The sequence below is a fragment of the Melospiza melodia genome, chromosome 2 (genome assembly GCF_035770615.1).
Source record: "Melospiza melodia melodia isolate bMelMel2 chromosome 2, bMelMel2.pri, whole genome shotgun sequence".
Classification (NCBI taxonomy): Eukaryota; Metazoa; Chordata; class Aves; order Passeriformes; family Passerellidae; genus Melospiza; species Melospiza melodia.
The window spans coordinates 28,895,418-28,920,227 of record NC_086195.1 but is presented as its reverse complement, the minus strand read 5'-3'; the positions used below and the strand labels follow the sequence as shown (position 1 = coordinate 28,920,227).

Sequence of the window (24,810 nt, the reverse complement as noted above, 5' to 3'; positions counted from 1 at the left end):
GCTCCTCCCTTCTCCCCTAACCCTGTTGGTTTATTTGTGTCCCAACCCCTCCCACTTTTCCCCAGTTATATATCTGGTCCCCTCCCCAGCCCCAGCCCCCAGCTTGGGGCTGTCAGTGCCTTCTGCCTGGGTGTCTTGTGCTTCTGTGGGAGTGATCAGCACCCTCTCTCTGGCTTCTTGAGACCCTTGAAGGGTCCAGAGACCCTTCAGTTGTGGTTGTGAGCCTTCCAGCCAGTCATACTCTCCACCTCACCTGGACCCTACCTTCACTAGAGCCTCTGCTGTTCCTGTAATAAAGCCCAGTTGGAGTCCTCGAGTCAAGAGCCCTCCTTCATTTTCTGGTCAAGCGTGCATTTATTCCATCCGGGCCTGAGTTTAAGGTGGTCTGGGGGAGCTGGTTGTCTGGACCAGGAGGGGATTCCTCTTGGGAAGGTTGTCACCCCACCTGGGCACCTGCCCAGGGGTTCCTGTGTTGCAAGGGGAAGATTGGCTAAATCTTTTAGTCCGGACAAAGTTGATTTGAGAGCAGGGACGTTGCTGACTTGGCTGTATCCTGGGGGTGGTTTCGAGCTGGGCTCGGTGTGTGTCCTTGTTTTGTGAGTCGACAGCACCATGGTGTGGTTATTTTGATGAGCATTGACAGTGCCCAGAAAAAAGACAAGTGCTTTTCTAGCCCAGCCCTGTTTGTGTGGGAGCAGGGTGGGGGCAGGAGCTCCACTGGGGATCCTGGCTCTTGGGCACTGACAGAATGTGATACTGCATATAGCAGAGAAGGAAGAGGAATCATTTCATTGTTGGATGTACAGTTTATAAGCTTCAAAATAAAAGGCAATTGCAGCACGGTCTCTTCATTTTAGAATGTTTTCTGGGCCATCAGCTGCTCAGCATGGAACTCGCACCCACTGAACCGCATCCAGCTCCCTGGAGATGTGCACTTTCCATCAAGATCTATGTACCATCTTGCACTCTAACTCCTGAAGATCCCAAACCGCTTCAAAATGTCCAGCAGCTGCTCTCAAAGAAAAAGTCCTACAACAAAAAGGCAGTGTTGGCATAAGAGTCCCTTGGCAGTCTGTAAACTAAACAAAACCAAATTATTCAACAAAAACCCAAAGCTGTAACTTTGAAAAAATCTTTTATTGAAAAGTAGTAAAACACTGGAAAAAGTGTAAGTTAACTGCTTGTCAGTGTGCCTAAAACGCATAAAGTGAATTCCTGCTATACAGAAGCTCCAACATATTAACAACATGATTTGCAAGTCTGCTTTCTCAGACCTCCAAACAAGGTGGCTGCACATACAAGAAGGCTCTTCTGATGATTTACAGCAGCCTCTCATAGAACAGAAGATAGGCTTGGGAGCTCAGCACTTTGGACACAGAGACAGGTTGTACATGGGTATCGCTGATGTGGAACCACTGACCCTTGACTAGCTCAGTTTCTGAAGCTGTGAAAGGAAAAATTTAGGAGTAAAAGTTACTACAAAGAATTGAAGCAATCAGTTCTATTACCGTTCTTCAGTAAGAATCATAGAGTATAATCATAGAATCATTGAGGTGGAAAAGACCTCCAAGACGGAATCCAACCTGTGACTGATCATTGCCTTGTTAACCAGATCAGAGCACTGAGTGCTACATCTGGTTGTCCGCTGAACACCTCCAGGGATGGGGATGTCGCCACATCCTTGGGCAGCCCCTTCCAATGCTTAACCACTATTTTGTCCTCTTTTCTTCCTAATGTCCAACCTGAACCTCCTCTGGCACAGCTCAAGGCCATTTCCTCACATCCTGTCACTGGTTGCCTGGGACCAGAGCTGGACGTCCACCTTGCTACACCCTCCTTTCAGGCAGTTCTGGAGTGTGATAAGATCTCCCCTGAGCCTCCTTTTCTCCAGGCTGAGCCCTCCCAGTTCCCTCACCCACTCGTTATACCATTTCACTAGCTTCATTGCCTTTCTCACAGAACTTAAAAGCCATGGCAGGAGGCTGGAACTACATGATCTTTAAGACCCCTTCCAACCCAAACCATTTTGTGATTCTGTAAGAAATAATTTGTAAAATATTTCTAATTATTTACCTTGAGACTGTCCTCTAAGAACAAGATCAGAGAGGTGGCTGTTCATAGCTCTCATTTTAACATAGGCAGTGTAGTGCCCAGACCTCATTGTTCCGCTGTGTTCGACAACTCCATAGAGAGAGTACAAGACCTTTGTATTCCCTTCAGCCACATTCTAGAAAACCACAAGTTTAGCTATGTCAGCCAAGTGCTGGGTTTTGAAGAATGCAAACTCTTTGATTTTTTTGCTGATGAAATGGAAACTGATCATTAGAGATTCATGCAAGCACTACAGTTATGAGCAGTGAAGTACAAGTTATCACACAAAGTAACAGGCTTGACAAGCATTGTACAAAGATTTTGCTATGCAGCTTTGTTGTGAAAGCACATTAGAACATGGGAAAGGAGAATCTGATTGTTTTCCCACTTACTTTACATTTAGCTGTACAGAAAGGAGCCAAGTCTATCACTTCTGGGAACTTGATATGCCTGTTAACCTTCTGCAGATTAAATCCAGCCTTAAACGACCAAAGTAGAGGGAAAACCCCATCATGTTAAAATGGAGCATACTAAAACCACACTTAGTTACTAAATGTTTCAGGTTAACGTTTCAACAATACAAATTAGTTTTACATTACACAAAACTGAGAAAAAGCAGGTCTTTTTCCTCTGATGTCCAGTATTCCAGCATTATTTCCTTGGCCCCACATGCTGCACTGGAGCACAAGATGGCTCTTCAGCTCACTCATACATTAATGTAATAGTAGCAGAAGTGGAAAAATAATCAGCTCTAATGCACTTCAGTAACTATGAGGACAACTCTGGCTTCTCAGATACTGTCACATGCCTGAGGATCTGATCTTAGAACACCCGAACTGATGCAAACTGCTCCCACCTTAATCAAACAATCGTCCAGTATCAAACTGGAAAAACAAAAGGAGATGATGATAAATGTTATTTTCTTCATAGTACAGTCTCGTGGATCAGGCTACACATTTCCATTTTCTATATGAAATTGGTTTTCATCTAATTAAAGATGCCTCCCTTATTTTTCAAGTATATTGACCAAAAACACCAAACAGGTTTAAATTTAGAGGTACTGTCTCCCTTTCCTTTCTTCCTCCTCTCTTGAAAAGCTAAAGCCCTGAGTCAAAAATTTTTCTGCAACTTGGGAATAAACAGGAAAGTGACTTCAGTGTCTGTAAATAAAACTTAAGTTACTTTTCTTTCCTTTCATCCTTCCTTCTGCTCCGCAAGGCTCAGAATCCTCTCTTTTCCACTTCTGCCAACTTGTTATTTATTTGTTACTAGTAAGGGATCCTATTTAACTATACCTACTGAAATATATGAGCCCATGAGCAGCTGTAATTGTAGGAAACCATTAATGCTCGGATTCTGGTTAATACAGTAAGCAGTAAGAATAACGAGGGAATATGTTGTGAATACATTTACAAAACAGTATTTTCCAGTTAATTAAGGGAATATTCTTTCAGGGAAACACATGTTAGTGCCTCAACGACCACAAAACACAATGCTGCATATGAATGCCTTCCAAACTTTGGGAAAAAACCCAAACTAGTTTTATAGAAAATAAAAGTAATGTTAGCATATTTCAAGTTAAGCTAATACTACACACATATGTACATGTATATACATATTAACTTGAGGCTATATACATGTATCAGCCTGCTACTTACCTGCTGAAACCTCTTTAAGTGAAGGGTTAAAATTAGAGGAGCTAAAGAGATGAGCATCTGTTTTTTGGCATTAGTATAAACACACTTCTTTTCACCTGCAGAAAAGAAAAATCACCAAAGATTAAAACAAGTGATTTATATCAAAACAAAGGTCACAGCAGGAATTTATTTTTACTCTTTAAAGTGTTACAATGTCATCTATTGCAAGACCTGAGAAGCTGAGCATTCTCCTTTAATACAATGAATGAAAGTAGACAAAGTTACACAAGGGATAATCCCCCCACTCTTTACCCACTCAAGAAGCATACAGGGATATGTTTAAAGTTTTCTTTTAAAAAGTCTGTCATACTTATGTTGTTCTTTGGTCCAAAATGCCTTTGTGTACACACATCACACAGTAGTTTATTGGTCTCGGTAAGTGTTTCATTACGGGTAAACTGATACAAACAATGATGGACTGAATCTTCCTCAGGGTTTAGCTCTTCCCTGTTTGCCAGAGTACAAAATGCCATTTCGGGGTCATCTGTAGATACTTCGCACGTCTTGTTAGGGACAGGCTGAAGGCCATCCAAGGTATTTGTGTCCCTTGTGTCACTGGCACTCAAGTGGAGTTTTGAAAAGTCCATAGTAAGCTCTTCCTCATTTTCATTGTCATCATCCTCCTCTTCCAAAGACAGGTTGTCAAGGCCATTGACAAACTTCACAGGAGAATCTAAGCCTTCCATAGAGAGATCCACAAGCGACTCGTTTTCTTCCCACTGTTGTTCTGGCTTTCCTCCATTTTCATGCCTGCTCTGAAGTTCTCTACTATTTCCCTGTATACTCAAGTCTTTCTGAGTTAAGCAGTAATCTTTGCAATCATGTGACGATTCCTTTTCTTGCTTCTTATCAAGAGTTTTGGAGCTCATTTCAGTATCTGATTCTTGGTTGTACTTGACATCTATCTCTGGCTGTTCAGTTGTGCAGAGATATGTCAAGTGAAGCACCTTTCCTTGAAGTTTTTCCTGCCGGCGTTGGCTCTGCTTATTTGAATACATAATAAACAAGAGTACAAACAACAAAATAAGTAAAATTTATATTTAGCATTTCTTACCACTTCTTTATAATCTTTGTTGCATGCCATAGATGCGCACACAAGGCAGGAGGGGGAAGAATAATCTATGATTTAATGATCAGAGGTAATCAGTTCCAATACTGTATTTATCCTCACTCAGACATAGTTCCTACTGCTCCCTGTTATATAGTATCATCAAAAGATAATAATGCCCTTGCTATCTTCCTGATCTTTCTTGTGTCTGTATTCTAAAGTTTTGTGAAGATTCTTACAATCAATGACTGAAAAACAGTATGATACAAATTAGGCATCTTCAGACACGCAACAAATTCTACTGGATATTATTATATTATTCCTACCCAGCAACACTCAACAGAACATCTTAACACCAAAGACATGGGTATAATTGGTCTTTTCAGTTATGTATTTTTGAAAAGAGGAGAAGTTCTACGCTATATCTTACTTCATGTAAACTAAGGAAAGAAAAAAGAATTTCTTGAACAGAAACAGCAAGCACAAAGTGAAATACCTATCCAAACCGACCTTGGCTTTTTTTTTGGCCTGTTTCTTCATTTTTTTCTGAAGGTGCTTACTTGTACCAAGGGGCTCATATTTCTGCTTAAGGTAATGGTCATTGATTTTATCCTCTTCATCTTCAGATTCCTTTTCTTTGTTTTTTTTAACGTTGTCTGTCTTTGTAATTTTCCCTTTCTACAAAACCCAAAAAGCCACAGAAGAACCACAGAAACAGAGATGTTGTCTGAGTTTTCAACTTAAGGTAACATTTTAATCATGTAACATACAACTAACTCACACCCTGATGTTAATGGAAGGAGTGTCTCACTTCAGAGAGTCCATATGAAACAGAATGAAACAGTATGAAAAGTAAGGCTATTGAGGGCCAAAATCTAAACCTTTGCCTCTAACAGATCTCATTAAATACACCGAAGAGTAATGTTTTACACAAGCAGAGACATTTTCTGTTTAACTGTCTGCCACAGAATTTGTTTCCGCTAAAAGGAAACTTGTTTGATGCCAAAGTCATGACCCCTTTGGCTCTGGGGGTTCCATTTCAATGTTTATGAGTAAACATTATGAGTGCTACACAAAAAAATCTGAATTATTACACATAAAGATTATCAATACAAAACATAAAGCAAATCAAGTACTTTGAGTGTCTGAAGATTAATCCAATAAGTATTCACATATTATCCTATCATCAACATTCATTATCTTTATTCCATAATCTGAATATTAGGAGAGATGTTCTTGGACTTGGTGCAGGAAAATGGATGAAAAATGTGAAAACAAACCCACAAAGAACTCAGATTTTGCTGAGACAATTCATAAGCCACAACTCACAGGAATGACTCTCATTAAAAATCTTATTCTCTATCTTTCTGTGCAATTTTGACTTGCAAAAGAGACTTCTAGAAAGAAGCTTAAATACTTTTCCTAATGACTGTATAATAAGTGTTTCCCTATGAATAAAAAAAAATAAAAGCTGAAGAGTACCTATGACTGTTTCTTACCTGAACATCTAGTACGGGAAGTGACAAATCAAGGAAAGACTCATGGACCAAGGACACCTTTAAATGAATAATCAAGAGTCCAATTTAATTTTGTTTGGAAACAGCTGGCTTGCTGTCAATAGGTGCATTTGCATGTGTGTATTTGCCTGCTTGTGCACTCAACTGTAAAACATGGCTCATTTACCTCCAAAAATAGCTTCCAATGACCAAAAATCCAGCAGTCACATTACCACAGAAATGAGCAGGAAATACTTTTATGAATTTCAGTTATCTAGTGAGATTGCACCTTAGGTCCTAAGAGACTCATAGCTGTAATCCATCATATTATTCAACTAGTCCATTTGCTAATACACTCAATTACTTCATTCTCAGGATATATTATCCCAATAGCATCTTCTTGACTGTCCTCCTGGCACTCCCACTACCATTTTTCATTGTGGTAAAGGGGAAAATGTAATCCCCTGAATGAAAAAGGAAAGCACACCATAAAAATAAATTTGCTCTATGATCTGTACCACTGGAAAGTGTTCACTGGGAATCTAGGAGAGAATTCTGGCAATTAAGCTTGCTGTTTCGGACCTCTTTTTCTGGAAGGCTTTTGAAAGGTACTGCAAGATTAACTTTAAAACAGAGTGGAAGAAAGATTCCAGCCAAATCATCCTTCTTTTTTGAAAAGCATGCAGCTAGTCAAGTCTTATTTCTATAGACAGTCACTTTGGGGTTATCCTGCAGATTACAGGACGTGACACTCTACGTTATTCAGAGCAGGCAGTTTACTCACAGTTCTGCATTCCTCACACATAATTGTGCTGGTTAATTCTCCACCAAAGATTCGATCTACAAAACTTTGTATTCCCTTTTTCTTTTCATATTCTGAGAATTCAAAAAGTATACAGTAAAGTTAAAAATATTACACAATATACTGGCAACCAATCTCATTACAACATACCTAATAAAAAAGGAGACTATAACATACAAGATGAGCGACGGAACATGCTGGCCTGCTCTGGTTTCCTCGGGATAGCAAATACAGCAAGATTCTTAAATTAAGAATCTTTTGTGGATCAAAAGAATGGGGATGAAAATACATTCCCAGAACACAGCTTGGTTAAACCATACCTCTACCACCTTCTCTGCTCAAATGCATTTCCCTATTTTCTCAGAAGTACTGCATTTCAGTAAGAATTCCTGTTTTCTCTGAAGACTGAAACAACTATCTGAACTTAAAAAATGAGCATCAACTTTTGTCAGACAAACAAAACCATTTTCCTCAAGTTGTAATTTCAGAGTAACACAGTCTGAATTTAAATTGTCAGATCATCTCCCAGGTCATGTTGAAAAGTTAAAAAATTCTGTTCACTGTTTGGAATTTTTCTATACTACTGTTAGGTAACAATGGACTATTAGCCGCTGCATAAATTATATTCACATACTAGTATTTTAATTTCTTATGTCTGAATTATTAATCATTGCCCAAACATATTTTAATGTATGATGTCTTCAGAATCAACTCTCTCTTATCCTGTTAAGAAGAAAATGCCAACAAAGTTCAGCAAGACATTTAAATATAGACTAAAATTATTGAGCCTTTTATTCTAGATACATGCATACTCAAGAGGTCATAAAGCTGTACAAATAAACATGTATCTTTTAGTTGATACTATTAATGTTACTTTATATACTTCAACAAAGGAGATTTTACAAGTTACTGATGCTGTGATAATTTACCTTTAATTTTCTTTTTAAGTTCTTCTTCATTTTGTTTGCTAGAGTCACTCAGTGCCTTTAGAATTCCAATGTTTATTTGCTGAAATTTTCAAAACAAATATACTCTGTAAAATTTCCTAAAATAATTCAGTTAGCTACTTCATTTTATGTGTTTCAGATGGAGGAAAAAGTATAATCTTCATCAACTAAGAGAATCAATACAAACAACACAAATACCTGTAGAACCACACAATAGTTCCTGTGGGTATCAAAAAAAAAAAAAAAAAAAAAAGAAAAAGAAAAGAAATCAACGGAGAAGCTGCAAATTAAAACTGACATAAAATCCAGGAATTTCTGCAAGTGTGTTTCAGAAATTAAAATATAAGGATATTCTTTAGGGTGCCTACACATACTCCAAACCCACTTTTTCTGTGGGTTCTCATTGTTAATATGGTTCAGGTGAGTGCTATGGACAGCACAAACACACTTCAGAAGCTGACATATCTCAGGAAGCATGTTCTTTCTCCCTTCAGCAGAATAAAGAGTCTGGGTCAGAGTACGAAGAGAAAGGAATGCACAACTATGACTTTAGCACTCACCTGGATTTCTTCTGCTCTCATTCCATCAAGTAAGTAACGAAGCAGTTCATGACTGTCTTGCTGCTGATAACCTTTGAATCGTACTGCTCTGTTAAATGCAATTTTAAAGTATAACTGAACTCAGAGATAAAGCAAAAATTATTCACAGCAAACATACATGGACAAAATCTCCAGAATGTAAGTATATAAAAGCAACAAGTGTCTACATACAGTATTTTCTAAAAATATGATGCCAGCTACACAGTATGTCACTGAGTAGCTTTCATTTTACAGCTATTCATTTTTATTTTGCTCTTTCAAAAATTAAGATTTCTTTCAATAATTAAAAATTATTCTATAAATTCTGTATGCTGTGTTCTGAGCTAGAGATAAAAAAAAGAGGAAAAACTGACAGTCTTAAACAACAAATTTTTTCATACCCACTATGACGTGCAATTGTACATATACTTACTTTTTACAAACCTGAGCAAAAAGTTCCTTAGGAGTCACTACCCTTTTTTTTGTCTCTTGCATTTCTGTCACAAACTGATGCATGGCTAGTGTTAAAGGACCCGGCTGATCTAGTTTTATTAGCTGAGGTTCCTGTTTGAAAGAAAAGCAACAGAGCTGTTTTGCCTTAATTCAGTGGCAGATTGTTTTGAATTAAGTTTTTCCTTTTCAGTTCATTAAAAATGTTATTGTCAAATAGAATACCCAAAATTCCAAAATGGTAATCAGTTAACCTGACAAAAACTATGTGTGGTTTATCATGAAACGATATCACAACCCATTTATTTATTGCTTAGTTCAAAGTCTGGATTTCTTACCTTTACTAGGAAAAAACCTAATTTCTTAAAAAAGGTTGTGCATTTTCTGTTATCCAAATCTCTAACTATAATGACAGGTGTGCTATTTAAGTTAGTGCTACAGACATCCTCTAATTTCCTATTCTGCATTTAGACAAGTGGCACTATAGCAAGAGTTACACATTTTCATCCTTTAAATAACATCATCATAATATAAGCACTCCTTCGACAGAGTATTGAATCACTGCTCTTACACTCTGAACAAAATACCTCCACTGACTTCAGAAGCAGTTTTATAGAAAGCAGTGGTGAAGCTCCTGCTGATTTTACACCCTGATCTTGTTAGTATTTAGCTGGACCATGTAGGAGAAGGGACTGTAAGCAACCCTGCCCCTGATGAATCACGGCTTGTGCTAATTATCAAAGGGTGGAAACAGCCTTGCCCATCCAATGAGGATGGGTATTATAAAACAGTGGGCTAGCTAGCCAAGGGCAGTCTGCTGGGGATGGAGTTGGCATTTACTGGCTGTGAGTAGGAAGCTGGCAATAGGAACAGCTTTAAAACTGACAGATCAGTATTGCTGATTTCCTTAACATACTGGAAGGTGAGGACAAACACTACGGAGGTCAAAGCATATTACCATGCATAGCTCAGGTGACTCAATTTTAATCGTTGTGCCAGGTATTTTAGCTTCTTTAAGCAGCTCCCTCAGGACTGGAGTTTGTGATAAATTCTGTAGAACACAGAAGACAGAAAGAAATTGGAAAATAGGGACAATGGGAAGGGCAGTTGAACTTCATTAGTCATGGAATTTGTAGCAATCAGTTTAGCAGCATTTTCCCAAACAGGGAACTAAAGTGGTTAATTATCACTCTAGAATCCCCATCTGTGTTGAAGATTTAAAGGTACATTCTGTATAGCTAATAGAACCTCCAGTGCCCTCCATAAGCATTAGTTCATATTGCAGAAACCCTAAATGTATTTTCCTTATAGACTGATCTTTTGACAAGTGTATTTACTAGTGTCTATTTCTAAAAATTCAAAGGATAAAATGCAATGTATGTATTTACTTGGTTTAAAGTGTTTAAAAGTGAATCAAAAGCAGTTTACTAAAATCTGCAAGTACAGTGGGAATTTTGTTTGAGTAAAGCTTCAGTATCAAAAGCCAAAGAGGACAAGATAATGTCAGTTTCAATACACATGAAAAGAACAAGTTTATTTTACATTTCTGAGCTGAACAATTCACACAAAATGGTAATGCCTGCAACTTGCTCATCCTGTTTTTTTAATCCAATATTACTTTTGATTTCCTTTTGCTGAGAGAGACAGTTTTATTACAATAAACACCCATGGTTTTTTGAGTACTAATCTCTTATAGTCTAAGAGGTCACAAGGGTGAAATATTTAATATTTATAATATTTAAAAAAATAACTAGAAGTTGGCAAGCTTATTTTATTTCAGTGAAAAATGCTGTTTCCCTCAAGGACAACACAGCTTATTGTATTTACCCTTAGAGCAAGTCTGAACCTGTGGCTCCATTTCTTCGTATTTCTCTGGGCCAACACACTATTTTTAGAAAGAAGCCATCATTCCTGGCAGATAAAATATCCCATTCTAATTGTGTCACTGTAAAATGCTGGAGGCAGGGCTGTTGGTTTTTGTTTTGTTTGTGGCTTTTTTTCCATTTAAAGTTTTTCTAAAAACAACAGCAAGTCCTGTACCTGCATCACTGCATTAAAGAAACATGTATTCCCCAAGTTACTAAGTCCTTTCACAGTGACTTCTCCATTAGCAGTTGAAGGAGAATTTTCTTCTTTAAGTGAAACTTCTTTTCCTTGTTTATTTTTGCTGTCTTTTTCTACTTTTTTATTTTCAACTTCTTTGTTCTCTTGTTTTTCGACTGAAATAATAAAAACATATCACATGTTAACACAGTTATAGGGTATAGACTAGGAAAGATTATTACAGCAGGCAGCAATCTATGATGTTTAGAGCTCATACACATGATATTTAATTCTTTCATTTTTAAATACAAAACTGGTTTTGGTTCTTAAATTATCTAGGAAATAGAAGTTAAAAAACGAACAAAACAACAAATTGTGAGCCCCCTGAAATCCATTTCGAATCAGCAAGCAAATTAAACATCTCTTGGCATACAAGCAATTTATGCCAACATACTCTGAAATTCCTCAGAATGTTCCTGTCAAAAATCACCTATGTGAGGGCTTTCTCCCACAACATCCAAATGGTTCCCACTGTTGAGGCATTCTCATATTCATTTCATGTACCTAATCAGATGATACTGAAAGGTTTATAGTCTTCAAGACAAGTTAAAAATATTTTCCCCCAAATTATTTTGGTGTATTGCTGAAAACTTCAACAGCCTGTTTAATAAAGCTGTAAGGGAGTTCCAGGCTGTTTTCAAAATAACATCCACACTGGTTCTACCTGTTTGGCCATCAGCTGTTATTAGGTTTCTGATAAATAGGGCTGAGAGCTAATACTATCTGTAAAATCAAGTAAAACAAGTTCAGAAAAAAACAAGAAAAACAGACAATACAATCTTAGAACAAGAAACAGATAGATGAACAACAACACAGAATACATGAAGCAGGCAACAACTGGACGCCAGTATTCATTGGTTTTCCAGTTCAAACCCAAGAAGAAGATTTTGTCAACTCATATGAAGTTCAATTGTGTCTCTGCGAAAGACTGACCACTCAAAAAACTCTGCTCCCTATGGGAAAACCTCAGCTGCTTTCTTAAAAAAATTGAATTCAGAGACAGCCATGTTGCTGGATGTTTGTATTCCATTTCCCACAAGGCCTGTGATTTCACCCAAGTGTTGGAATTTCTTACAGTCATTTGTTATAGCACTTATTTTCATATGCAAATTAATCCAATTTTTCTAGTGGGAATGCCTTGTACAAAACTAGTTTTGCCACTATGGAAACTAGGGAGTTTTTGCTGGGTTTGCTTTCTTTTAAACAATCATATTTTACAGATAGATTGCAGGCTGAACACAATACTATAGAGTTCTAAAAGCACTGCAGCTGCCTAAACTAAACATACAGATCCAGTGATAAAACATCTGTATACTACTGCTTCCATTAGGATGTGTGCTGCAACAGCTGGAGACTTAGTCATTCCTAATACATTAAAAAATACCCACAAAAAGACTTTAGAAAAATCAAATCAAATTATGCTTAAACAAGGTTAATTTTTCTTTAGGCCTCAAGACAGACTGAGCAACACTGATGAATAAACACAGCACCCTAAGTACTGAAAGTCAAATGCCTATTTGCAGAAAAAGTGAACATCGCATTTTAGAAAAAGTCACAGTAAAACTGGCCTTTTATCTGCCTGTTCTTGTATGTTTTGTCTGTAAATGTTTAGGGGATGCTGAGCAAAATCCTGATCTAATTAAGCCTATGGGCTAGGACATTACTTATGCTATCAGAATTGTGACAAAGAATATTTAAAAAGGGGAGAAATTAGTTTTTCCCTTTACCATAAAAAGTGTAAATTCTGGATTTATAACACTGTCTCCAAAACTTAGGAGACCTGATTTACTGTACCTATACTATAATTACTTACCTGCATGTGATGAGTCAATACCAACTTGTTTTCTAACAAAATCCACAGTCTGGCCCAAAAGGGTTGAAGTTTTATATGGAACTTCATTATCACATGGGTAGCACCTGTCTCCGCCACCGCCAAAAGAGGACAATTAATCCTATTTTTTTTCTATTATTTAAAAATCCCAAGCTATTTACTTTTTTGATGCAATTCATTACACAAAGTTATAAAATTACAAGGTTTAGTGTAAGAGTTATAAGTCTTAGAGAAGAATTCAATCTACTTGTCACAAAAATAAACACTTAAAATTATCTTTAGTAAATTATTTTGGTGACTGGCAGTTGCAATTTACAAGTATAAATTAGACTTTTAAAAGATGTGCTTAGAAACCCTGCAGTAAGAAAAAGAAAAGCTTGGATAACTTTGCCAAAATCAAGAATCTAAGATATCAAGCCTTAAAGGAAATGACTTATGAATATTATGGTATGGAAAAATATTTTGAATATTCTAGCCAAGCAAATATTTAATTGTATTTAAGTCAGATAAGAAGTAACTCAAGTGTCCACCCTTAAACCTGCAGACTTGTATTTGCTCTTCTACTGCTGATACAAACCCCATTTGTCTCTTTACAAGCAAAGAAGCTCAGGTTATGCCAGTAATGTGCTTTAGAAAAAATTGTAGGAGAAGTTGCAGTCATAAAGGCTCAAGAAGGCTAAAACCATGACAGGACACAAATATCTGAAGGAGTTTTACATGTACCAATTTTGTAGTTCCACCCAATCAACTCTTTAAAGAAGTACTGATACTTCTGCATTTTGGAAAACACCAGTTACAGTTCTTAGGCAGATTTCAGATTACCATAAGTCAGACTTAATTTTCTGATATTAAAAGCAGAAGTCTGCAGCGAAGTGTTTCCCCAAATCTCCAGCCACCCTGGCATTAGCTTTAGTCATCACATTTTCTCATATTTAATTTAAAAAATTGATTCAGCTTTTGTATCCCTGATTGCTTGTCTATTGTCTATCTGATTAATAACAAAAATAGACATTCTCACTCCTGGAATGACAAAGGACAGTTACTTCCATGGTGTGTTTTAACACCATTACCTTCTACCTGTCAAAAAAAGTTGTAGACAATCTTGAAAGAATCAAGGTAGTGGAAAAGGTTTTGTTAGTGATGGCTGTTTGACCAGCACTGAAAATAAGTACAACAGCAGTTGTAAACCCAAAAGCACAGAACTTAGTGAATACTTAGAACTCTCCCTTTTTCTCCACATGTCTTTAAACTCTTTACAGTTATTACTTACATCCAATTTGAACCACATGTGTATGCACACCACAGACAGGTTTGGTCACACATTCATATAATTAATAAAAGAATTTTTATTAGAATTAGAATTTTGGTCAAAATTTTGATCAGAATTTCTGTACTAGGCCCACTCTGAAATACAGTTCTTGACAGTGGGTGTGATCTACAACTAATTTATAGCCAATATATCAATCTTTGAATAATTTCTTGGGCAAATTTGTACAACCAAGAAATTCTAGAAGGAAGCCAAAACATCTTACTTCCACAACTTCCTCTTACTTGCAACTATTTTGATTAAAAACCAGGGAAAATAGGGCACTTCAAACCCACAATTTTAACACTAATTTAAATTCACAAAGACAAGCTCACTAGCTCATTAGTTATAATGTTACTGACAATGTCCATTTCCATTCTAGAATTCATTAAAAGTAGTGATCATTACATGTAAGTACTAAGTATGAACAAGTAAATAGATAATGTTATATAAAATGAACAAAATGACAGATACTAAGGTGCAGAACCACATTACTAAGCAAAACAAGAACTCTTTATGTCAAGTACAGTATTTCTATATAGCACAGTTTAGAAAACTGGGGTTCCCCTCATATATACAAGTGCATAATTACTTTTGAGAGAAGCAAAAACTACCAGGGACGTGGATTTTGTATTGCTTGATCCAGTAGCATCTCGTAATTCTAGCTATGCTTCCTGTCTATATGTAGTATTAAAAAATCATATTTTCAGAGGAGATAAAAGTAATGTTGTCACTAAGTGCACATCAGAAAGAACTTTCTTCCCAAGGTCAAAACTTAAGATTTAGATCTACTGATCAACACTTGTGTCCATGTGTCAGTATTCTGACCAAGTAAAAACAGTGAAATATTAAGTCAAAGACATTTATTAGTTGGCCAAGTTCAACCTTAATTATGAAGATTTCCAAATCGTAAATTTTACATTAAAATAACATTTATTCTGCAAATCTCAGCAAAGACTGCTAGAAATTACATGTTTGGAAAGCCTTTAATATATGCCTAGAGAGAAATCTCAGAATTCACAAAGAAAGGACAAATTATATTCCAGCCTCTGTTGCCTTCCAGCTCTGTCTTGTGCTGCCTGACAAACTCACCACACACTCCAGTTGTCCAAATTGAGAACCAAACAGTGGGGATCTGATCTTGGTGTTTCATAATGCTTTAAAGCATGCTGGTCAGGAGAATTTCTGTCACAGCCCTACAATATTGATAACCACAAGTGTCACAAAATCCATTTGACTGCCAATGAAACATACATAAATTCAGAGTAAAACCAAAGTATTACAATCAAAACTGTTCAATTATGTTCAACTAATTGGGATCAACAGAGGGATATCTATTTCAAAATATTTATTTTTGCAGATGGATAAATTACTGGGTGCAGAATAAAGCTGTTATGGGACTGAACATTTAATGAATAAATTCCAGTCTAAACACCTGAAAGAATGAAACAGAACCAAAACCTCTTCAGCATGCAGAGTTCTAAGTTTCATGAACTAACATGAGCATTAAGATCTTGCAAAAAAACCGCACAGATTAGGAGTATTTTTATTTTCTCTGAAAAATAATTCAGACTTTCCACTGCATTATGAGACACTGCAAGGTATTAAGACAAATTAACAACAAAAGAGATACCCTATGGCCGCATTTTAGGCATAACCATATCGAAGTGCCTTCATCAGTCTCCTCCTCCTCAGCCTTCTCTTGTGTCTTACTGTCTGCCTTGCAGTCCTGACAAATATGCCATTCTACATTCTGCACTGCCTTTCTCACAAGGCCTTGGTCCAGTCCTTTACGAATATGCTTGCACACAGGTTCTAAAAATTAAAAAGCACAAGAAGGATGTAGGTAGCATAAAAAATCCTTTGAATACACTGGCAGTAATACAGAAGCTAGGATAGTCTTTCTAGAGCCAATGAAACACGAACAATTTATCAGAGTATCAGAAAGAAACCTTTTGTTACCACGATTGACAATATGGGAATACTGTTGGTACATCCTAAACTTTGAGCTGTTTTTATTGCTCAGAGTGTGACAGTTCATAAACTATCTTTGTTGAGGCAAGATTACAGCCTCAAGATGGCAAACTTCTATTGGCATAAGCTGAAATTGGTGCAAATTTTTGTACCTCCAGTTTTGTTTCTGTCAAAGATTACAGGATTTTATCAAAGTGCAAATGCTAGCCAACAAGGGACAAACATAGATATTCAGCATTCTTTTAGCCTTTCTGAAAAATGTAAGCTTCATCTACAAAACTGTCATTTAAAAAAGAAACAAAAAAAATTTTGTATATCGGCAACTACTGTTACAGTGGAATTATTCACCATGATTAGTCTTAGTTTCATTTGTAGCTTTACAGGTCTTTGTCATCATAAGGTAACCTATTCATAGGCAAAAAACTGAGATGCCAGCAGCAGCTAGAACATAACTGGTCTCTTTTGCAGGAGAAAAAAAAGGGACAGTTACAGTAGACACTAACCCTGACTCCAGGAAACAAGTCCCCAACAACCAAACCAGACAAAAGTAGATAAAAAAAGGCATCCATTAGAGACAGAAGCTAACCAGACAAAAGTAGATAAAAAAGGCATCCATTAGAGGCAGAAGCTAACACAAGAAGACCAGGACAATCAGGAAACCAAAGCACAGCGGACTTAAACAGGCCATCCCACCAAGTCTCCTCAAACTCTTAAGTGCTCTCTCCCCCAACTAAAATAATCTGGTTCAAATCAATTCCCCAAAAAAGATGAGAAAGATACAATCTGTAACCTGGCAGATAAGGTAGTAGAAGAGAATGCTACACAACATAAGTTAAAAAAAAGGCTACAACAAACAAGGTAAACAAGTCCAAAAAAAATTCACAGGTGAGACTGAATGGAGCTAGGAGAATAAAATTTAGTATCTGTGATTAAGAACTATTTGGAACAGAAGAACAGAAAGAACATGTTTTAACCAAAATACACTATGAGAGCTGAAGTGTCCAGAGTCAGTATCAAATTAGCTGCTAGAATAAAGGGAAACTGCTTCACAAAAAGTATTTTAGACACAGCTTTTACTATTAAAGCAAGAATCTTCTGCAACAAACTTTTCACTAGGAAAATGCAACTTAAGCTTGGCAGCTGACTCCACAAACTCTTTATATTCTGAGTAATTTTACACAATCTGTATCAGTAAAGAACTGTGTGTTTGAGTTTCCTAAAAAAAAAACAGAAACTAATCTCACTTTTCAAGACAGGATTATTATTTTCTAGCATGCTTAGAAAAGTCACAACAACAATATTTCTTGCTAGACTTGAGTTTCAATTAAAAATCCAGATTTTGTATATGTGATTTCAAAGCCAGTGGCTAGTGTGAAGGCCTTCTAATGTTAATAAGCTTTCAAGCCTTCTCTGAGTTAAAATAAACATTACATCCACAAACTTCTCCAAGGAAACATACTCAGTATATCTGGAGACTCATCAGACTGTGCAGTTTTGACTTTGATGCGTTTCTTGCCCATATTTGTTGTCTGTAATTGTTCCTAAAAGGAAGAGTGACCTAAAAAGAAAAAACAGAAATGTTAGAAAGTAGTTTTAGTTGTCCTTGGTCATTGCTACACAAGTTATTTCTATGGCCAAGCTGTCCCTTGAGGTGAATAAACTTGTTTTAATTTGACATTTTCAAAACAAAAAATATTAATTACAGTTTAACATGAAACAATTGTAGCTGTTGTATAGACAAGATCACAATGTGAATTACAAAACCCAAATGATTTAAAATGTTAAATCAAAAGCATTGCACAAAACAAGTAGACTGGAAGCTTCGTTATCAAAAAATCCTATAAACCTTAAGGACTTAAAATAACACCACAGGAATTTTATGAAAAAGAATTTGTTTTCTCCGAATTCAATCTTGAAAAATTTGCAACCTTTTTATTTTGTTTACTGCAAATTTCCTGTGTCTTTGATGAAATCTGACACATTTGAAGATACACAGACCATGGGAATTCTGATTTTTCAATTTCTTTGCAGGGGAAGATTTATCATCACCTTCCCCTCATATCAAGCAAATAATTCAGACAGGTCTGTTATCCACTATACCTGTGGACCCTTCTCGACAAGAGTGATCTACCACTTCAGTGTCCTAACCCAAGTGCTTGGCTTCAGATAGGTGGCTACTGCACATGTGATAGACCATGTTCAGTTTCTAGTCTGTGTGGCAGCCTACATTGCTGCTAGTAAAGTCTCAGGTAAAGAGGCAAACAGGGCCTTTGCATAATATCCACAGATATATTGTTTAGCCGCCCAGTAAGATGTTCAGGTCACAGGCACACACACATGGAGGGTCCAAGCTTATCAGTCTCTGAGGGGCCTGTGGGTGAGCCTGGTCTCGGGGCAGTACGAAGATGAGGGCCAATCAGAGAATAGGGAGGGAGTGGCTCAGGGACATAGGAACAGGGGAACGAGCCAATGGAGTCTTAAAGCTTTTTGAGGTAAGTTTCTTGTGTATCCCTAAATCAGGGAATGCCCCCAGGGTCTCCACAAGTCTGTAGTCCCTGTACCTTACCTGACAAAAGCTCATCCAAAAATCTCAGGTAAACTTAAAACTCACATTGTACAATGAAAACAAAAAAGCTAAAAGGGTTCAAAATCAAATCTCTGCAATCTTTGCAGGCTAGCTTAACCCTGCTGTCCACCCTTCACATAAACACAACCAGCACTAAATCTGTATCAGTCCACCTTTTCAAATTAATTTCTATGCTGGTACATGGCAACACACCAGCCCCAGAGCACAACTGTGTGCTTGGAGCTTTCCCAGGCAAAATGATTAAGTCAGACCAAGAGAATCAGAGAAAAATTAAGCTGGGGAGAGCTTAGGCATGATACTCACAGAGAACGTTTGGTATGAAAAGCCATTTACAAACACGAGCATGTTTGCATGAGCATACTCTTAGGGCAGATGACCCAATTATTGATGGCTGCTCGGCAGCCACTTGATCGAGAGCAGAATTGCCAACTTTTGCAACTTAGCATTCGCCTTGTTCAGAAAAAGAAGTAACTGTTCACCCAACAACCTTCCTCTACAGCATATTTTTCTGCAAAAAGCTACAACACTTGATCTTGTATAAACAATTTTAATTAATAAAATCCTTTCCAAATTGTCCTTGCTCCTGCCGGGAATGCAGGCCAGCATCAACAGGTGGGGCTGTTAATTTAACCCAAGCTGTGCCTGGGCAGACTTGTCCGACAGGCTTTGTACCACGGCAAAGCCCTCACGATGAATGCACAGCCTAAACGACTGAAGCATTTTATGTATTTTTTAAATAAGATCGAACGGTCTGTAAACGACCAAACGCGCACCTGCCTTTGACTGACACCCTGGAAAAAAAGCCCTGAGAGGTTTTTCGCTTGGGGAACCTTCAGGTTGCGGCGGGCAACAGGCCGGACCCTGTCGCCATCCCGCACTTCCCGCCCGGCGCGCAGCAGGTGAGTCGTAACCCTCGAGCCCGCAGCCCCTCCCCCGGCCCAGCCCAGCCCGCGGCCGGGCCTCCCCCATGACCCCGCCTGCTTCCGATTGGCCCGCGCAATGAGCGACAGCTGTTGTAGCCAACCAGGAGCCCCGCGCGTTCTGGCAAAAGCGATGGCTGCAGCATGCCGGCGGAGCGAGTCCGGACTTAGGAGGAGAGTGGCCGCGGCGGCAGGAGCGCGGCGGCAGGAGCGCGGCGGCAGGAGCGCGGCGGCAGGAGCGCGGCGGCAGCAGCAGCCACGGGGGATTCCCGTCCCTCACCTGCCGGGGCGGCGGGGTGAACAACTTGCTGGAGCATGACTCCACCAAACGAGGCAGACGGCAACCTCTTACCTCAATCACCAGTGGAGGGGCGTCGGTCACCGGCTACTATGCGTGCATCTGGCGCGCTGCATTGTGGGGCCGTGACGGGGGGGAGGGGAGTGTGGGGTGGTGCGGGACGCGTACGCGCATGCGCGGGTGCGACGCCGGCTCACTTTACCCCTCCTCTGTTCTCTGTGGGCCGCGCTGTGCGGTAGGGCGGTGATAGTGTTGGAGGGGCAGGGGAGGCTCTCCAGCGCTCAAGACACCCGAGTAGCAGCCCTGTGTCGAAGGCGTTGGTTTGGTGAGACACCAGCGCGTCCTGTCCCACCTCAGGGCAGTGTAAACTGCGTGGGCTGTGTGTGTGTGTTACCCAGACTGCCCGGCAGACACGAGCCGGTTAAGATGGGCTTGTTCATAACTATTAATATCCGTTAAGTCTACGGCTTCGTCGGGAGGGGAAGTGGAGAGGGAGGCACTTTTTGGCGACCAGTGATAGGACCCGAGGGCAGGACATGAAGCTGTGTCAGGGGAGGTTTAGGGTTGGATACTTAAAAAGTTTTTTCCCTCAGAGGGTGGTTGGGAACTGGAACAGTCCCCCCGGAAAAGTGGTCACTGCATCGGCCTGACCGAGCTCAAAAATTGTTTGGACAATGCTTTTCACGCACAGGGTGTGACTTATGATTGTCCTGTGCAGGGCCAGAGGTCAGACTCGATGATCCTTGTGAGTTCCTTCTAACTCAGCGTCTTCTGTGATTCTTTAACATCATTTTCATATGAGTAGTTAATGAACTTTGTCCCGTATTCAAGCTGCGTCTTTCTTTCCTTTATTTTTCTTTGCTCAGGGAACAACAAAAATGGCCAACCAAGAAGCAGCAGAGATACAAATTTCGGAGTTAGATTTACTGTCTAGCATGTTTCCTTATGAGGAAGAGTTTGCTGTCACAGACCAACTGGCTCTAGCTGAACTGAAATACTATGTTGAAAATGAGTCTGCAGAGGTGCCATCTTCAAAAGTTCAGTTTTTACTGAACATAAAGACAGAGGTGCCTAATGCCTCTACGGTATTGTAAACCCTTTTAAAAAAATTATTGTATTACTTTGTGGGATTTTATGGCTTATGTGAAGTAAACATTTCCTCATTTGTTTTTAGGTGGAATTCTCTATATCCTGTGCTTTACCATTTAAATATCCAAGTGTTCTCCCAGAAATTACCGTGAGGTACAACTGCTAATAAAAATATTTATAAGTTAGAGTGTACTGCACAAATACAATTGTGATCAGAGAAAGCAGTCCTTTTTTTTTGATGGTTTACTGCTGAATTAAGCCAGATTGACAACAGTGCTGAAGAAAAAACAAATATACAAGCTTAGGATTTCTCTGTTGTGGTCAGCAAATTAGTGAGGGAAAGGGAGAAAGTATGAAGGAGCCATCACCTGTATAGAAGGGTTACATGTAGATACTGTTCATAGGTCTGATGCTCAAGAAGAAAGATGTGTCTATTTTAATAAAGCTTAAGACTTACTAAACGGGTGAAAAGATAATCAAAGGTATTACTCTTCCCTTGTCACAATGCTGTTTCTTCCACCCTTCTGATTTTTTTTTCTGTTTAAAGAAGTAGACTTGTGTATTCCAGGAAATTAGTTCAGCCACCATACTTACTTTTAAAGTACCTTTTTTTTTATTTTATTTTACAGATTGGTAGTGCTGTTTGTGAATTCAAGAGCTAGCACACAAATTAAATAATAATTAAGATGTTTTCATAGCTAATATGAGTTAAATATGCACGTGCATATTATCTAGCTATGCCTGATTTTCTTGGCAACTTGAAGCAAAACTTTTCAAAAGTTATTAAGGGTCTGGAACATGAGTCCTAATTAGAAGCAGCTGAGGGAGCTGGGGTGGTTTAGGCTGGAGAACAGGAGACTTGGGGGACCTTATCACTCTCTAGAGTTACCTGAAAGGAGACTGTAGGCAGGTGGAGATTGCCCTCTTCTGGGGAACCAGTGACGGGTCAAGAGGAAATGGCCTCAAGCTGTGCCAGGGGAGGTTCAGGTTGGACATTAGGAAGAACTTCTTCATGGAAAAGTTGGTCAGTCTTTGGAAGGAGCTGCCCAGGGAGGTGCTGGTGTTGCTTCCCTGGAGGTGGTCAGTACATGATTGGATGTGGCACTCAGTGCACTGGTTTGGTTAACAAGGTGATCATCAGTCAAAGTTTGGGCTTGATCTGGGATGTCTTTTCCAAACCTAAGGATTCTGTGCTTTTACAAACATGGTAAATTGTAAACACATATATATATTTATATGCATTTATTTCTTTTTTAGGTCATCGTTATTAAGCCGCTCTCAGCAGATTCTTCTGAACTCTGATCTGAAAACATACTTGATGCAAAACTTCAGTGGCGAGCCCTGCATACTGAGTGCAAGGGAATGGGTTAAAGATCACGCAGCTGCTTACATTGACAAAGATCTTTCATCCTTCTCAATGGCAGCCTCAGATGCCACGAAGTCAGAAGTCACCACATTCACTCGATTGTGGATCTACAGTCATCACATTTACAACAAGCAAAAAAGAAAGAATATTATTGACTGGGCCAAGGAGCTCTCTCTGTCAGGGTTTTGCATGCCAGGAAAGCCAGGTGTTGTTTGTGTAGAAGGTTTACAAAGTAGTTGTGAAGAGTTCTGGTCAAGGTTAGTTCTTCTTTTTACTTAAATGCCATTAGTAGTTAGAATATTGCATTTTGTCATGTTGTACATGTGGCCAGAAGGTGGAAATTCAACCAACTGCCAAGCTGTGAAGATCTGCAAAGTGTTTGTGTTTATAATAATGTATGTACAACTGAATATCCGCTGTAGTGTTGGTTGCAACACTCAAAGAAACTGGTACTGCAGGATGCACATTTATTTCTGTTTTATATTCTTCTGTGTTTCACTTTGATAGAGATGGACTGCAGTACCCCAGTTGTGTTAGATTTGTGTGCTTTTATATCACTTCACATTTGTGTTTAATTTTGCTCCCATCATTTATCTTTCTGGGTGGTGCAGACTAAATAAGCATTGTAATTTGATTGTATCAGCTAAGAGTCTCAGAGAATTCTTAGCACAGGGAAGACAGAAGTGAGTCCTGAAATGGAAACCACATCCTCATTAATTATTTTGTGAGGGATAGCATTAAAGATTTCCAGTCCTGAGGAGATAAAAAAGGCCCAAGCTTCTGCTTATGAGAGTGTTTGCATGTGAGTAGTATTTCTGTGACCAGCTCATGAACCGTTATCTCTGTCAATATATATAGACAAATAGAATTTATTGACTTTTGTGATAGTAGTTATTCCATAATATTTCCCAAAACAGTCTTTATTTTATAAGTAGATTAATATTTCCTCAATTGCTTTCAGGATAAGAAGATTAACATGGAAGAGAATCCTTATTCGGCACCGCGAAGATGTTTCTTTGGAAGGTGGAGGACATGCTGAGATCCAGAAGCAACGAAAGTTCCCCGCTTTGGAAGAAAAATGTTTTGATGCACATGGTGCCCGGGGAAATCATATGGACTTGGGGCAACTATATAATTTTTTAGAAGAAAAAGGATGTGCTGACATATTTCAAATGTACTTTGGGGTTGAAGGGCATTCAAGGGGTTGATCAGCAGAGGCCCCAGCAGCTACATTTTTAATTTAATCCTCCTAACAGATTCCTTAGCTTTTCTGCAACAGTTGATCAGAGAGGGAATTAATAGTTCATGATTCATGTGATGAATTCAGTTTTCAGTATAAAAAAATATCCAGCGAAGTCCTGAATAATGGAAATGACTGTATGAATGCTTTGTGCACTTTCTGGTGTTAAAAGAGATTTAGGGTACATACCTATTTAAAATGAAAGAAAATGTGTTTGACAACCTACTGGACAGTTACAGAATTGTAGATGGATGAATGTGGTGAATATACAAATAAGACAAAATTGCAGTGTAGGTATCTCAGGAGTGAGAAGATGATGTTTACATTAATTGTTACTGTTTACATACCCTTAATGAAAACTTGTTTTCTAAACAATCTTCTACATTCAACCTGAAAGTTTAGTAAGCCCTGAGATCATTATTTTATTTTAAAAAAGAACAAATGGAGAGAGCAAGTTTACTGGAGTCTTATTCATGCTACCAAGATAAGCTAGGATTCCTACTCTAAGGCTTAAGAATTTTCTGTAGTAAAAGTGTGTGTGCAGGTAAGATAGATACCATGGTGTCTCCACTACACCTGTTAATTTGGTTTGTGTAAAAGCAGCGGGGTACCAAGGATCGGGTTCCCTTATAGCATGCTCAAAAACTCTGAAACGATCCTCAGCCTTCTGAGTTACCAAGTTTTCAATCCTGTAATGTGAAGTGCATTATGTATTTTTGAGTGGGATTTCAACAAAGTTGTATCAATGAATGCTAATTTTGCAGATACTGCATCTAAATCCCTGTAGAAAAAGCAGACATTGGTTTCTTTTGATTAAATATTTTTATTAAATATTGATTAAATGTTTCTGTACCCATCCAGTAAAATCGCTAACATTCAGCTCTCTGGTATGGACTTGGAACACCTCTTGTAGGGATACTTTATAGCGATGTCATTCCACAAGGGTGGGTGAAACTTTCCCAAATCCGAAGTCCTTGTAAGTGTACA

General features: G+C 38.4%; 2 protein-coding genes across 16 annotated transcripts; one reads left to right on the top strand and one right to left on the bottom strand.

The window, feature by feature from the left end:
- Positions 1-1,118: 1,118 nt before the first annotated feature.
- Positions 1,119-20,262, bottom strand: USP16 (ubiquitin specific peptidase 16). 13 transcript variants are annotated; one of them, XM_063148242.1, is made up of 18 exons: positions 20,183-20,262; positions 17,783-17,881; positions 15,983-16,164; positions 15,442-15,545; positions 13,026-13,129; positions 11,150-11,328; positions 10,068-10,160; positions 9,093-9,223; positions 8,642-8,729; positions 8,064-8,142; positions 7,117-7,208; positions 6,336-6,392; positions 5,347-5,514; positions 4,099-4,768; positions 3,750-3,844; positions 2,484-2,570; positions 2,074-2,227; positions 1,119-1,444 (listed from the first exon to the last, which is right to left on the bottom strand). In XM_063148242.1, exons 2-18 carry the CDS (start codon positions 17,841-17,843, stop codon positions 1,320-1,322), a joined length of 2,469 nt encoding a protein of 822 aa, XP_063004312.1. In that variant the 5' UTR covers positions 17,844-17,881; positions 20,183-20,262; the 3' UTR covers positions 1,119-1,319. The 13 variants fall into 13 exon arrangements, with proteins under 13 accessions (XP_063004312.1, XP_063004311.1, XP_063004313.1 ...); XM_063148241.1 differs by having other exon boundaries at positions 20,111-20,248; XM_063148243.1 differs by lacking the exon at positions 2,484-2,570 and having other exon boundaries at positions 20,111-20,248.
- A 26-nt stretch (positions 20,263-20,288) lies between these two features.
- RWDD2B (RWD domain containing 2B) lies at positions 20,289-24,689 on the top strand. 3 transcript variants are annotated; one of them, XM_063148256.1, is made up of 5 exons: positions 20,289-20,453; positions 20,995-21,213; positions 21,303-21,370; positions 22,475-22,840; positions 23,545-24,689. In XM_063148256.1, exons 2-5 carry the CDS (start codon positions 21,007-21,009, stop codon positions 23,789-23,791), a joined length of 888 nt encoding a protein of 295 aa, XP_063004326.1. In that variant the 5' UTR covers positions 20,289-20,453; positions 20,995-21,006; the 3' UTR covers positions 23,792-24,689. The 3 variants fall into 3 exon arrangements, with proteins under 3 accessions (XP_063004326.1, XP_063004325.1, XP_063004328.1); XM_063148255.1 differs by having other exon boundaries at positions 20,289-20,873; XM_063148258.1 differs by lacking the exons at positions 21,303-21,370; positions 23,545-24,689 and having other exon boundaries at positions 20,289-20,873; positions 22,475-22,729.
- Positions 24,690-24,810: the final 121 nt, after the last annotated feature.

Coding starts and splice junctions, on each gene's coding strand:
- USP16 (XM_063148242.1), bottom strand. CDS start 17,843: ATGGGCAAGAAACGCATCAAAGTCAAAACTGCACAGTCTGATGAGTCT. Junction 10,161..11,149: donor TCTTTAATGCAGTGATGCAG/GTACAGGACTTG, acceptor TGTGTTCTACAG/AATTTATCACAAACTCCAGT. Junction 5,515..6,335: donor TTCCCGTACTAGATGTTCAG/GTAAGAAACAGT, acceptor TGGGTTTTGTAG/AAAGGGAAAATTACAAAGAC.
- RWDD2B (XM_063148255.1), top strand. Junction 21,214..21,302: donor AGGTGCCTAATGCCTCTACG/GTATTGTAAACC, acceptor ATTTGTTTTTAG/GTGGAATTCTCTATATCCTG. Junction 21,371..22,474: donor CTCCCAGAAATTACCGTGAG/GTACAACTGCTA, acceptor TTTCTTTTTTAG/GTCATCGTTATTAAGCCGCT.